Consider the following 15449-nt stretch of genomic DNA (forward strand, 5'->3'; position numbering starts at 1 on the left):
TGCAGCTCCGTTCCTATGAATAGCCAGGACCAATTGAGTGTCATCGGCGTATGATGTTATTCCTATGCCAAATGACTTGATCACCCTCGCTAAGTCCGATACATAGATATTAAAAAGCGTCGGACTTAGCGAGGAGCCTTGAGGAACTCCACAAGGTAAAGTGAAATTGGGCGAATAGTAGCTGCCCATTTTCACAGACTGTACTCTGTCTGATAGAAACGATGCCAGTAGAGTCTTTGCTTTGCCCTGGATACCCATGGCATCGACACGGTCGATCAAGATGTTATGATCGACCGTGTCGAATGCAGCCGATAGATCTAAGAGTATCAGGATTGCTGTACCGCCTTGATCTAGAATTATTCTAACTTCTTCGGTTGCTTTTATTAAGGCGGTCTCAGTGCTATGACCCTTTCTAAACCCAAATTGGGTCTCATCTAATAGGTTGTTATTATCAATAAAGTTAGAGAGTTGTAAATTAATTGCTTTCTCAAATACCTTAGAGGGATAGGGAAGTGAGGCAATGGGTCGATAGCTTTTCAGCTCTGCTGGGTTTAATGTTGATTTCTTCAAAAGGGGCTTCACGATGACTTTCTTCCAGATTTTAGGGTAATCTCCTGTCTGGAACATCGTGTTGCAGATGTGGGTAAGCACCGGGGCTACTTGATTAGATACTAGTTTAAGTATACTCGGAGGACATGGGTCCAAAGGAGATCCTGATTTGACTGCATTCATGATTTCTTCTATAGATGCTTGAGGAAGCGAGGAGAATGTATCCAGAATTGGTCTGGTAGATGACTGAGGGGCAGTTGGGCCAACTATAGTATCAGAAATTTGTTGTGTGAAATTATTAAAAATATCTGTAACTTTTCCTTTGAAAAAATCTGCAATTTCATTACAGAAGGTTTGAGAAGGTTCTGTAGAATCAGGTACTGTCGGGTTGGATAACTTTTTTACCACTTGGAATAACTGTTTGCTAGAGTTTTGAGCTGATTCTATTTGAGTGGTGTAGAAATTACATTTTTCCTTTGTAATAAGTTTCTTATAGTTGTGCAGGGCTGTCTTGTATCTATCTTTATCGTTGTTGTCATAATTCCTGCGCCAACGTCTCTCTAGATTGCGACAATGTTGTCTTTCAAGCCTTAATGATTCAGAGAACCATGGGGCAGAGGGTTTGTTACGGTTAGGCTGTAATTTTTTGAGAGGTGCCACATGATCTAGTGCCTTGTTCAGCCAGTGTACATAGTTGTTGGATGCCTCATCTGGGTCATTTGAGTCTTTAAAATTAGTAGTATTTAATGCATTATTAAACGCATGGTGATCGATATTTTTCCAGTGTACCCTTGAACCAATTTCTCAAGGTCTCCTCTCACTCATCAACAGTAAGGTTCCACCATGAACCTGCCTATTGATTGAAGAAGAACAACAGAATGGCATGTGTGCATTCTTTATTCCATTAGCTTCTACAAAGTATGTAGACGTTTGAGGTTGGTAGTGAACAGAGCTCACAAAGTGATCCAGAAAACAGCAAGTTTCACCAACTAGTTAAATTAGAAACTGCTCAACAAAAGAACAGTTTCTCTGTGAGGAAAGTATCATAGTTCTTAAATCGGTTTAGGGAATATATGCACTGAATGTTCATGACAACGAGAGTTGGTTACAAGCAGACTGTGTCTTATTCGCAGATCTGTTGACTGGGGGTGAATGTTTGATGTGCTCTGCATTCTGTCCATCATTTGTGTGTCTTTTGCTTTCTCACCCTAAGTGTGCCGGGTATGCCCAGACGTGGGTCCCAGGCTCACTGTGCCACTAGATTCAAGTTAGCCTGGCTGATGAGGGGTAATACCCTGAAACCGGTTCCAGGATGCTTGTTTCTGTTCCAGGGAGGACCTGGCTTGGCAGTTCGGGCTGAACTGTTCCCATGAGGCACAGGGTCAAGACTGATTAGCACATGAATCGATCTAAACTGGGGTGGCATGGTGAGCAGAAAGAACGATGGATTTAACCCAGATATATTGACTGGGGGTGAATGTTTGATTTGCTCTATATTCCATCCATCATTTGTATATCTTTTGTCCACTTGGTATATGGCCCTTGAAGGAGAGGTCAATATCTATGATGATTTTCATTTGGGGGTCCACAAACTTAATCTGGGGGGTCAGTTCATGGTGCCGTCAGTGACAAGGGTTCAGGTAAAGGTGTGCATTAGAAATCCAAGACAAAAGACTCTTTACGTTCTAAATGAGTAAGGGTCTGGTTACAACTACGGCGGTCCTGTGGACTGTTGTAGTCACTGTGGCGAAGTGAGCAGCGGAAGTCTGACCGCTTTATTACAACTTGGGTGGTCGGACCGCCACCACAACCGCCAGGGTTCAGAGATCCCTGGTGGTGGTGAGGGGGTCTTAAGGCCACAATATGCTTGTCACCTGTCTCAGGGCCTGGGAGCACATGCAGGGTAGCACATGATGTGCACCTCTGTGTGCATGCACCCCAATACCTGCAGGGCATGGACTGCCCAGTTCATGCTGTGCAGGTACTGCCTTTGATGTTCCCATTGCGGTGCCATGGGACCACCAAAGAACCGCCCGCCAGTGACTTTAATAGTCATAATCTGGCGGACGGTGCACACACAGGTTTGGTGGTGTGGAAGCGGGGTGGAGGCATGGCAGTCCTACTCGCACACCGCCAAACTCGTATTCAGGTCCTATGACTTTCACTACTTGTCTTACCGGAGTTTGCATGTTATAGTTGTGCTTAGATAATATGCAATGTATGAAAGACTGTAATGCCTGTATAAAAGCCTGTCACTTATTTCCTTACTGTAGGCAACTTGTGGACATGTAATAAAGAAACAGCATAGCTGGTCACCTGTAACATGTTATCACAGTTGACTTGTAATGTCACAATGCCTGCTGCCAGCAGACAGGTAGATGGCAGGTCACAGAGCATAATTACAGCTGAACTCTGAACAGGGAAATTAAGAACTGGCTTTTCCTTCCTCTGCCATATTTTTCAAAAAACACAAGTGATCAGAAAAATGGAGATATTGTTAGCAATATGTTTTTTTCCATATTGTAGATCATCATTAAACACTGAGCCTGTATTAAGGTTACATTGATTAGTCCATCACGGTAATGAAGATTTAGGCAGACTAAGGGCCTTATTAGGATCTTGGCGGTCATGGTTACCCCGTCACAAACTTGATAGGTATCCGGTCCGCCATATTATAATTCCTTTATTTCCTATGGAACTTGCATGAGTTTGGACGGTCAAGTTTGTGACAGATTATCCCATCCGCAAATATCGTTATCGGGCCCTTAATTTCAAAAGCTTATTTTTTTTTTTGCAAGTGATTACCCTTTGGGAATCAAACATGTAGTTTAGAAGAAGGATCTATGGGGTCGAGGCATAGAACAAGGAAGGAAAACATTTTTTATTTATTGTTTATGTCCTTCATTTAATTCTGAGAAAATAACCAAAACACCATTAACAAGCTCTTGGCAGCCATCCCTTTGGGGTCACTTGACCAGTATAAATAGCAGTATCAGACGTCTTGATGAGCCAGCAACCCACGCAGATCCTGTGTAGCATGCAAGTTATAGAATGATGGATGCATGGTTTTAAAATAAATGCATATTCTGAACACTACATGCTCCTTGATCACAAAAGTGATTGTCAGCTATAAACATCTTACCCAATATCTCCCATGATGCATCCAGACCAAGTGTCGTCACATTTGCATTCACCTACAGAAAATTAAGCATTTCATTAAATATTGCTTTAAGTTTCAGAACACAAGCAGTACATGAAACAAACTCTTGGTCTACACATTATTTTCTTTTATATTGTTAGTGAAGTTTTAGAACATACTGCAGAATAAATATGGAGTTTTATATTCTTTTTTAGTCCACTTAACATTCATTTGTTTATACAGCTATAAACCAAAGCATCACAACATTATAAAATATTCAAGATATATGATAAGGTTTAATCCAGTTATACAGTGCTACTGGGAAATTAATGTAACAAGCATCCAGCTGCTGTCACTAGGGTGATCGCTGACTGTGCACTTGATGGAGAGTGGTGATTCCTTTCTGGGGTGGCATGGGAGGAATGAATGATGGACTGGAATGCAACCACAAATAATTAACAGTGGCTGGGATTCATTCCAGCTTTCCACCCATAACTTTTAGGTTTCTTCAATTTTATGTCCCAGGCACGTGACTTCATGTCAAACTAGACCAGGCGATGCAGGCAGACATAATAGCAAGGAGAGCCTTAGCCTACAGAATGTCTCTTATAAAGGTCAAAAATGAATGCAGTTTAGATCTTGGAGCCTTGATCAGAAACAGCTGATGGTGTCTCATCTCCTCAAAGCCATCTGAATATTTCTTTAGACACAGTCACTCATACTGGCAGGGCACTTTCTAGCACACTGCTCCTAATTAATTCTGTTACAGACCAAGATGTTGTGTACATTAACATTGAGAGCTCATTTTGCAATATCATCACAATGAATATTTTCTCATGTGACTCCTTTACTTCAATGATCTGCACCATCAAGAAGGCCTGGCGGGTTTCCAACTGCTTAGCCTGCAATAATGAGCTTACAAGATACTTAAGATTCCAGGCGGATCTCAATATGCAAGGATAAGTCTGTAAATTAAGTTAGGATATACACGCCTTTATAACAGTAATGCTGAAACAGTACACAAACTATAAATTAAAACAAGTGCAGCTTTTTAGAAAGAAGACACCTGTCAAAAATCTTTTAACAAAATAGTATTAGTTGAGGTTTGTGTAAAAAGTCAAAATAAGTTGTTCTGCAGTCTCCCAGACGGAAATTGATGCTGTGATTTTTTTTTAGGCTTTTCACGGAGCTTAACATAATTGCAATGACCAGTTCTGTTAGGCACTTAGCGAATACACACATTCTCATACTGCAAAGCTTTCGAACAGAACAGAAAGCAATAAACTACAGTGGATAAGTGCAATGTACACACCGTTTCTAGTGCAAAGGCGTCTTCTTTTAATAGTTGTGTTCAGGGCACTAGTCCTAAAAAAAGAAGTGGGGAGACGCTGACGTCACGACAGGAAGTGACGTCACGAAATGTGGCTTGAACTCAGTTGCAGTTTATTGTTATCGAGCTCCCGGTAAAATAAGTGGGGGGACGCCGTCCACCCGCGTTTTACTCCGACTCGAGGCATGGTTGTGTTTTTCTCATTTCTATGTTTTAAATTGCTCCTAAATTTTTAGGCCCGATTTATACATCATTTACGTTAGCAGTTGTATCTTAATCCAGGGGTAAATGAAATCCACTCGTGAATTTCGAGTAATAACACTTGCTTGCATATTGGCCCTCAACTAAAAACAATATTTTTCTGTACGAAAGCAAATTTTACTCAAAGAAATTTCTCAGTAAGTCCCACCCAAGCCAAAACTAAAATACAACTACTGAACATAATACCTGTGAATCAGGCCATAAACTCAGGAGTAATTCAAATGTAAATCAGGAGTAAAAATACAAGTCATTAGAAAAAACTTTTCGAATTGGGTGCAGTGTTTTGCTGTGATGCTTTAAAGTAAATAACATTCTTTATTAAACACCACCTCCAATGCTTGAAGAGCTGCAGCACAGTTGATGGGCGTATTATTCATTTCGCAGACCTAGGGGCCGATTATGATGGAGGACGGACCTGAGTCCGTCCGCCACCATAGAGTAGGAGGGAACGTCCGCAGGGGCTGCGGAGGTCCCTCCGTGCAGATTAGGATGTGACCATCAGGGTGGCGGTCACATCCGCAATCTTTAACATTGCGGTGTGTGCAGATTCAAGCTGCACCCGCCGCAATGTTAAAAAAGCATGCACGGCATTTGCGTGCACAAAGCAGCAGGCACCGCGCGGTGCCCACCGCTTTGTCCATGCAAATGCAGGGGGGTACCATAGGTACCCCCCATGTGCACCCTCCACCCCCCGTCACCAAGGGGGCCCGCAACGGGCCCCCAAAGGCAATCTCCGTATGCTTTTCCACGGCGGAAAAGCCGCCGTGGAAAAGCATATGTTTTCCGCTATCCTTATGGCTGGCGGTGTCTGACAGACACCGCCAGCCATGTTAGGGCTTTTCCACCGCGGTTGGAACGAGACTGCGGCGGAAAAGCAGCGGACGGATTTTGTGACCCACCGCCATCCTAATTTGGCGGTGGGTCTTCTGTGCCTCCGCAGCGGTTTTCCAGTATCCTCCAGGACGGCGGTGGCTTCCGCCGGCCCGGAGGATGCAGGATAACCGCGATCCTAATCAAGCCCCTAGTCTTTCTACCCCAACATAGTTACAACCATGATTTCAATCTCATTGGATAACAAACTCTTCAATCTGAAACTTTATTTGGGACACAAGATTCGATGCTCACATCTTCAGAGGAAATTTATTGAAAATGAATGCCGTGATGCTCAATGCAAAAATGAAGTTTGATTGTGTTGAGTAGACTCTTTAGTGACGCTGTAACTAATGGTAATGTAGTCATGGTGTAAATGTGTTGTCTTTTTACGGAGTAACATATTGAGACCCTCAACTAACAACTCTAAAGAGAAAAGCATTTATAACACAGGTGCAAAGCTACAAATAGTAGGATTTCATTTTGACTCACGCTTATATAAAGTTAAATGTAGCTACTTTTTCACACAAAGCCAAGCTCATTGCCACAAGGCATGTAGGAGAGCCACAATCAATAGTCCCTTTCTTATTCAAAATAAACTTTTCACTGGAATGAAGATGGACAACGATTGAACAACTTTTCTCCAAGCCGCTTTTGGCTCTGCCTCCAAATCCAGGTCAATAATGAGGGATTACGACTAACCCTGGGCAAAGCACTACACTATGCTTGCGTAGTTTGTGAAGTTTGCGCAACTTCACACTACGCAAACTGCACATAGCAAAGTGCAAACATGCGTAGCGTCGCGTAGTGCAGCGGTCATTTTTTGCTTGCTCGCGGTCCTCAACGTCAAGTTGGCGACCGCGAGCAAGCGAAATGACATCCTCGCGAGACTTTTTCCTTTTTCGCGATTGCGAGCATGGAAAATAAACCTCCCAACGAGATTCTCAACGCTGGGAGGTCAGCTTTCTCATTGCGAGTGGTCGCGCATGCTCACGACCGCTCGCGATGAAAAACAACCAGTCCGCGTTGAGAAAGCTGCAGCTCGAGTAAAAATCTACTCGTGCGGCAGAAAAGTACGGCTCGCACTGTGCAAGATGCCGGTTTCAATGATTGCACAGTGCCGGATGCTTGTCGGCACTGTGCAATCATTGAAAACGACATCTTGCACAGTGCGAACATGCTACTATGCAGTTCGCGAAGTGCTACGGGTAGCTTACGTAGTGAGAAGTGCACTTTGCGTAGCACTACTTCGCGAACTACACCCACCCCTAATTACGACTATTAAGGGACACGTGATGGATGGAGACACATAGGCGCAAAGTGCATGAATATTTGTACTCCGGTGTTCAGTCCATTACCTTTTGATTATATGCAGCAGCACATGCTCCAGGGTGTTTGAACCACAAACAGTTTTTTTGCTCTGGAAGGCATCACAAAAACTATGCCTAAGACCATACTATTTTTTTAAACAAATTTAGGTTACCCTAATTAGTAAACATTCAGAAACTGAAATCAATATACTTTTAGCAGAATTCATTGGCAAATGGCAATTTGTGGTGATCCCAACAGTGAAGGCTTGGTGTGAGAATGCAAACATACAACAAGAAAGACCTTTGCATAAATCTAATGGGATTTCATGTCTCTGGCTTTGAAAAACATGACCCAATGTGTTCCTAAGATGCTGCACTTATTCTAGTGCATCTTGTTAGAATTCTTGCAAGCAACTATGTGTGAGGCACAATCGAAGTCAGTTGAGGCATCGATGCATGATGCAATGGTTGGCAGAGACTCCTATATAGATTGGGTTTCATGTGCATCCCAGTGAAAGAAAATCAGATACCATGTTGAGGTCATCCCCCTGTCTAGGTATAAATGTGGGCCTACTGGTATTGGAAGGACTATACTGCCTGCCTCTTCATGTGGCATATAGCATAAATCTGTCGATGAGACTACTGGTGAAGAATATAATACGTTTCACCATCCCCATCTATGATCGCCCTTTCTCTTAGTCACTGACACAACTTTGTTTGGTCAGAGTCAAAGACATCTTCAGCCTGTATTTGTGTAATACTGACAAGTACATGAAAAATGCAAAAATAAAGTTGCAGTCCTGTTATCCACCTTCTAGACTTCTTAAGAGTGGATCAAAACTTTTAGTTTTCACAGAATACGCTATTAAATGTCATCAAGCATTTATATTTTCTGGATTTTTAGTCAACTTCATTTTGAATATAGCACAATACAACAAGATGTATTAAATATCGTGCTTTTACAACACGGTTGTTTCAACGACTGTGTTGTTAGTGTACAAGTTACTTACCGTTGGTAACGATATATCTGTAAGAAACAGTAGTTAGTATTAGATTTCTTACCTTAGAATATCCCCAGGCGTCAGACTGGATCCGGAAAATTTTGCGTAGCAGTACCCCTGCGCGTTGGTAGGCGTCATCTGCGGCTCCCTGTCCGTCGTCGGCGTCGGTATGACGTTGTCGGAGTACTTAGATGCCGCCCTCGCGCGCTGACATCAGTTTTTATACATAGCTTTTGCGCACCAGAAACGCAGAGCCATGATAAAAACCAACACTGGTGCCATGAAACTAGGGCCCTGAAAGGAGATGACCTTAACCCTTGATATTGGTTCGCAGAACGGGGAGGATGGGTGGGGCGGTAAGGAATCTAATACTAACTACTGTTTCTTACATCTATATCGTTACCGAAGGTAAGTAACTTGTGCATCTGAAAGAAACAGGTTAGTATTAGATTCCTTACCTTAGAATAGATACCCCAGCAATACCAACTCCGGTGGTGGGTCTGCGAACCAATGATCACACCAGAAAGTCCTGGAGAACGGAACAGCCAAAGAAGCCATCTCTGGACTTGGCTGTCCAGGCAGTAGTGTCTTGCAAACGTGTGCAGCGAGGCCCACGTAGCTGCCTGACAGATGTCCTGCAAGGGAACTCCCTGACCCTGGGCAGTAGAAGCCGCCGTGGCCCGAGTGGAATGGTCCCTCAGCCCAACAGGAGGCTCCTTTTTTAGCCAAAGAGAAGCATACCTTGATGCACAACACAACCCACCGAGAGATGGTCCGCTTGTGCACCACCCGACCTTTCTTAGCACCCACGTAACCAACAAAGATTTGGTCATCCACCCGGAACTGGCGTGTGCGATCCAAATAGAATGAAGAATGAACAAAACAAAATGCCAGGTACAGCACTTACATTTAGGTACCACTGATTTGCTGTACCTTTATTTCTTCTAAGCTTTTCTCTGTACCCAAAGAAAGTTTTTTTAAAAATCCCCGTTCCCTCCCATTGCTTATATGAATATTGAAAACCCTGTAAAAATCAAAAATTTCTATCATAAAAAATCCAAAAATTAAAATTGATTAAATCCGACATTTGTGTGTCTTTTGTATATGGCAATAGTTTAATGTCGTTGCTGTTTAGAAATAGATGAGTAATTGAGCAGTACTGGCATTTTGTTTTGTTCATTCTTCTAGTGGCGCAGCCTTACTGCGCTTTAGCCAAACCCTTTCTTTTGCTTCCTAGCCAAATAGAATGAAAGCGCACATTTTGGGTCCAGACGGTGGAGCCTCTCTTCCTCTTTCGAGGAATGCGGAGGCAGAAAGAAGATGGGCAAGGTGATGGACTGCCCGATGTGGAAGGCTGTGACTACCTTGGCAGGAAAGAGGGTCGCGTCCGCAACACAACTTTGTCCGGATGGACAGAAAGGAAAGGAGGTTTAGAGGAAAGAACCTGGAGCTCACTCACTCTCCTGGCAGAGGTGATGGCAACCAGGAATGCAGTCTTGAGAGTAAGGAGACGAAGAGGACAGTTATGAAGTGGCTCGAAAGGTGCGCACATCTGGTAAGTCAAAACAAGGGTCAAGTCCCACTGAGGCATCACAGATGGAACTTATGAGTGATGCCCTTCATAAACCTATTTACAACCGGGGACTTGAACCTAGAGGGCTGATCAGGGAGCCTTAAGAAGGCAGAAATGACAGAGAGGTAGCCCTTGATAGTGCCCAGAGCAGAGCCCTGCTGGGCAAGAGAGAGAAGAAAGAGGAGAACCTCTGAAAGAGGGGCAGAAAGGAGATCCACAGCCTTTGCTGTGCACCATGCCACAAATTTGTTGCACCAGCAGGCGTATACCGATTTTGTGGAGGGACGCCTGGCTGCCAGAATGACATTACAGACTTCAGGAGGCAAGTCAAATGGCCTCAACTGCCGCCGCCCAATCTCCATGCATGTAAGTGGAGACTGGACAGGTTCGGGTGGAGGACCGTCCCCTGCTGCTGCAACAGAAGGTCCTCCTGAAGAGGCAGATGAATCGGAGGATCGACGGACATGCTGAGTAGCACGGGATCCCAGTATCTTCGAGCCCAGTCCGGAGCCACACGGATGACTTGGTCTGACCCTCTTCAGCACTCTGGGCAGAAGTGGTAAAGGCGGAAAGGCGTACAACAGACCGCAGCTCCACTCGCGACAAAAAGCGTCTCCGAACGAATGCCGCCTTGGAAATTCCATCGCGCAGGACTGATGACATTGCGCGTTCTCTTCTGTGGCGAATCGATCTAACCAAGGCTCTCCCCACTGCTGAAAGAGGCCTTGCGCCACGTCCAAGTTCAGATGTCATTCGTGATCCATCATGCACCGACGGCTGAGTTCATCCGCCCTGCCAGGTGTTGAACCACCAGGGTTATGCCTTGATGTTCCAGCCACTGCCAGAGGCACAGAGCCTCCTGGAATAGGGTCCACGACCCCACCCGCACTGTTTGTTGCAGTACTACATGGCGGTGGTGTTGTCCGTGAACACCTGCACTACACTCCCCCGGACAGAGGGGAGGAATGCCTTCAGTGCAAGCCGGATCGCCCGCAGCTCCAGAAGGTTGATGTGGAGCCGGTACTCCTCCGGAGGCCAGAGGCCTCTGATCTCCGCCTCTCCCATGTGGCCCCCCAGCCCTGGAGGGACGCGTCCATCACAACTACATGCTGCGGTTGGGGTAGGGAGAGGGATCTGTCGCTGATCCAATCGCGATCCGTGAGCCACCACTGCAACTGACTTGCAGTGCCCTCCGAGATCAAGACATGGTCGGACAAGTTGCCCTGATGCTGGGCCCACTGAAACTTCAGGTCCCACTGTAGAGCCCGCATCCGCCACCTAGCGTGATGCACCAGAAGGATGCAGGAGGCCACCAGCCCCAGAAGCATCAGAGTCAACCTGACTGAGACTCGGGATAACGGCTGAAAGATCGGAATCAGAGCCTGAATATCCTGAACCCGCTGTTCGGGAGGATAAACCCGAAACTGCGCCGAGTCTAGAACCACTCCGATGAAGAGGAGCTTCTGAGAGGGACACAGGTGTGACTTCGGCACATTGATGGAGAACCCCAGTAGGTGCAGGAGGTCGGCCGTAGTCTGGAGGTGGCTGACGACTGTCTGGGGCGAGCCCGCCTTCAACAACCAGTCGTCGAGGTAGGGGAAGACTGAAAGCCCTAACCTGCGCAGATGAGCTGCGACCACCGCCATCACTTTCGTGAACACCCATGGGGAGCTGGTAAGGCCGAAGGGGAACACGGTAAACTAAAAATGCTCGTGGCCTACCGTGAACCGCAGGTAACGCCGGTGGGCCGGCAGGACGGGGATGTGAAAATAAGCGTCCTGCAAGTCCAACGCTACCATCCAGTCTCCCGGGTGTAGAGCAGTTAAGACCTAAGCCAAAGTCAGCATCTTGAACTTCTCCTTCCAGAGGAGGCCATTGACGTTCCGCAGGTTCAAGATAGGGCGTAGGCCCCCTTTGCCCTTTTTGGGAACCAGAAATTAGTGATAGCAACAACCACACCCTACTTCTGGCCCAGGAACGCGCTCGATGGCCCCCTTGGCCAAGAGGGCCGTAACTTCCTCCCGCAGAAGATTCAAGTGATCCCCCGACACGCGCTGGTAGTGCGGTGGCATGGCTGGAGGGGTTGCCTTGAAGGGGAGGGAGTAGCCCCTTCGGACAATTTGCAGCACCCACCTGTCCGAAGTGATGTTGCACCAGTGAAGGAGGTGATGGTGAACCCTGCCTCCCACTGGCGTCATGTGGGCCTGAAAGCTCGGACTAGGAAGGCTTTGACGCGGATGCTGCGGGGGTGGATGTGGACTGGCCTCGCCGTTTTCCCCGGGCACCGCCAAGGCGGGTACCACGTCCGCCACCGCGCTGGATGTTAGTCTGCGGCCCGTGGCTGGAAGGACGTGTAGGGGCACCCCTTCCTTGGCCACGAAAGGAGTGAAAGGCAGCAGGTTGCTGGTGCGGGCCGTTAGGCCCAAGGACTTGGCCGTAGCCCTGGAACCCTTAAAAGCGCTCAAGTGCACTGTCTGCCTTGTCGCCAAAGAGGGGACGACCATCAAACGGCATGTCCATAAGGGTGTTTTGGACATCAGCCGAAAAGTTGGCGGACCTCAGCCAGGCGTGGCGTTGAATCGCCACCGTCGTTGCCATCTCTCTACCTAGCTAGTCCGTTGTATCCAGTCCACCTCGGATAGAATACTGTGCCGCATCTCGACCCTCCGCAAGGACTTGGGCGAGTTTAGTCCGGGCCTCCTCCGGACATTGTGGCAGCACGGCCGCGACCGTGTCCCACAGAGAGTGGGTATAACGGCCCAAGAGGCACACAGTGTTAACTGAATGCCACCCCAAACTTAGGGAGGAGAACATTTTCTTTCCATACTGTTCGTACCTCTTGGATTCCCGATCGGGGGGAGCCGTCAGTAATGCGGTCTGGGCGTTAGAGGCCTGGATGACCAGGCTCTCGGGGTGGGGTGGGTGGACAGAAAGAAAGGGTCGCCCAGAGTCGGGCGGTGGCGTCTGGCCACGTTCCTATCTACAGGCGGACCTGTAGCGGGCCTGGACCAGGTGCCCAGAAGAACGTCAGATAAGGCCACATTAAACGGCAGAAGAGGCTCCGAGGAGCTTGCCTGCGGTTTAAGGACCTCAGTGAGGAGGTTAGTCCTCACAGGCCTGACGGGGAGTTCAAGGGATAAGGCCTTGGCCGCCCGCATCAACACCACACTATAGGCAGCCCCCTCCTCCATAGCCACGGTTGGGTGGAGACAAAACCAGTGTCTGGCGAAGAGTCCAGACCACTGGCATCCCCAAGCTCACCTGTCCAGTCCTGGTAAGGCTGACACTCACGTGCCCCTCCTAATCCTCCCCGCCACCCATCTCCTGATACTCAGGGTCAAAGGATGGGGCCGGGTTATAGAAGTAAAAATCTCCTAGCGGCGTCGAATACAGCGCCGAGCAGCGCCGCTCTGGCGCCGGACCCGAATCGAGGGTAGGACCAGGGACGGCATCATCCTGGGACGGCGCCGGGGGAGACACCCTGGGGGTCGGCGCTGGCGAGGTCGTAAGGTCGACCGGTGATGACCCGGATCAGGCGGGGCCCTGCGGCGCCAGGACCAAAGTCGCCGATGGCGCCGGGGCTGAAGCACCTGACGGCGCCGGGGCCGAAGCACCCGGCCCGCTTGGGGACCCAGTCGGGCCACTAGGCCCGAAGGCGCTGCGGAACCCGACAGAGGAGCGAGCGACGGTGGAGCTGCGTGGGCGGTGTCGCCCGAACCCCCGGCCGCGCCACGCGAGCATCGGGGGGAGTCAGAAGAGCGATGATGCTTCTTCGACTTCTTGTGCCTTCTTAGCTGAGGATTTGGAGCCCGAGGAATGATGTGGACTCCCAGAGCTATGGCGACTCTGGCCCCGCGACCGGTCCCTCGACCTCTTTCCGGACCGGGACCTCGAACGGCACGGGCCGACTTGTCGTCGTGGTCGGCCCCAGGCAATGAAGGCACCGGCGATGGGGGTCAGAAACCAACATCAGTCGGCTGCAGTCGACGCAGGGTTTGAACCTGGGCATCCCCACCGGCACCGTCGGAGTCGAAAAGCAGATCAAAAAGATCCAAAAAGTTTAGTCAAAAAGTGACTAAAGGGTACCACTTTCTCCGGACCTGCGCTTGCTGGAGCGGAAAAAAGAAGAACTGACGTCAGTGCGCGAGGGCAGCGTCTAAGTACTCCGACGATGTCATCCCGGCGCCAACTACGCCGACGACGGACGCAGAGCCGCAGACGACGCCTACCGATGCGCAGGGGTACTGCTACGGAAAATTTTCCGGATCTAGTCTGACGCCTGGGGATATTCTAAGGTAAGGAACCTAATACTAACCTGTTTCTTTCAGATACGCAGTGCATTTATTTCGCAAGTCATTACAATGATTTGCAGTAGGGGGCACGCTGGACTTAAGAATAGTATTATTTACTATTCCTACTCCAGTTTGCACAACAGTAGAAAAGGTGTTGGAATTTTAATTTCCAATACCTCAGCATCCCCTACTGCAAGTTGTTGTAATGACTTGAGATGTAAATGCATACTAACAACGCGTTTGTTATAATGACTGCGTTGTAATAGTACTGTGAAGTAATGACAGCGTAGTAAACGCTGTTTCCCCTTCATTTTGCATATTGGGATTTTTTGGCACAAAATGAGTTTTAAATTCAAGCCCCAGAATAGAACATGCTGTTGGCTGTAAAGCTAGGCTGACTAATGTTATAAAGTGCCACTGAACTGCTGAGCAGCTTTGTTGAAAGTAAAGTAAAATTCACTTTTTATGTATGTATATGGTATATTTATAATATGAACCTAGCTGAAAGGTGACAGAGCTCTGTACATGGTCAAAGACAAGCATAAAACTAATGAGTAAGAGAAGAGCAACACGGATTATAGTTAGTTAAAGCATTGTATTGTGGTGTTCTGTACATAAACAAAAAAAGCGGACATTTGAGGTGAATCGATTTAGAGTGTTTCTAGTGTTGCAGAGTGATCTATATAGAAGCTGCCCTCCACGTAAAATTGGGAATTACCCAGAGGTCTCTGCTTCCTATTTTGCATAATTTATTTGGCACTCTAAGCTTGAAAGGATACTGTTTTGACTTAAACTGGGTTCTCCCTTGTGTCTGGCAAAGCTATACTTCTCTGAAGAGGTCTGATGAGAGCAAAACACATGTCAAGGGTTGGTTTTCTGCATTCCAGGTTGGCTTGGATGGTATTTTACCAATCCAAAGTTGTGATACTGTGCCTGGAGTGGTAAAAGGCTTTTGTCATTTTGCAGCTCTGCAGGGACAGCACTTTGCTAATCCTATGCTTGAATACTTTGCTGTATAAATGGCAAAAGGCTTTGTCCCTTTCCAGGTCAGCGTGGATGGCGCCATGCTAATCCTATGCTTAAAAGCTTTTCTAGGAAAACAGACATTTGCTGTGAGTAGATTC

The 15449-nt window shown here is 47.3% G+C and overlaps 1 protein-coding gene across 2 annotated transcripts in view; it reads right to left on the reverse strand.

Moving 5' to 3' along the window:
• Nucleotides 1-15449, reverse strand: part of ADAM22 (ADAM metallopeptidase domain 22) — a 1128810-nt gene that overhangs the window by 320911 nt on the left and 792450 nt on the right. For both annotated transcript variants that reach the window (XM_086941795.1, XM_086941794.1), the window contains exon 14: nt 3692-3743. In XM_086941795.1, the coding sequence (XP_086797921.1) occupies nt 3692-3743 (52 nt within the window). The remainder of the gene's footprint in view (nt 1-3691; nt 3744-15449) is intronic.

The sequence above is a fragment of the Lissotriton vulgaris genome, chromosome 10 (genome assembly GCF_964263255.1).
Source record: "Lissotriton vulgaris chromosome 10, aLisVul1.2, whole genome shotgun sequence".
NCBI lineage: Eukaryota > Metazoa > Chordata > Amphibia > Caudata > Salamandridae > Lissotriton > Lissotriton vulgaris.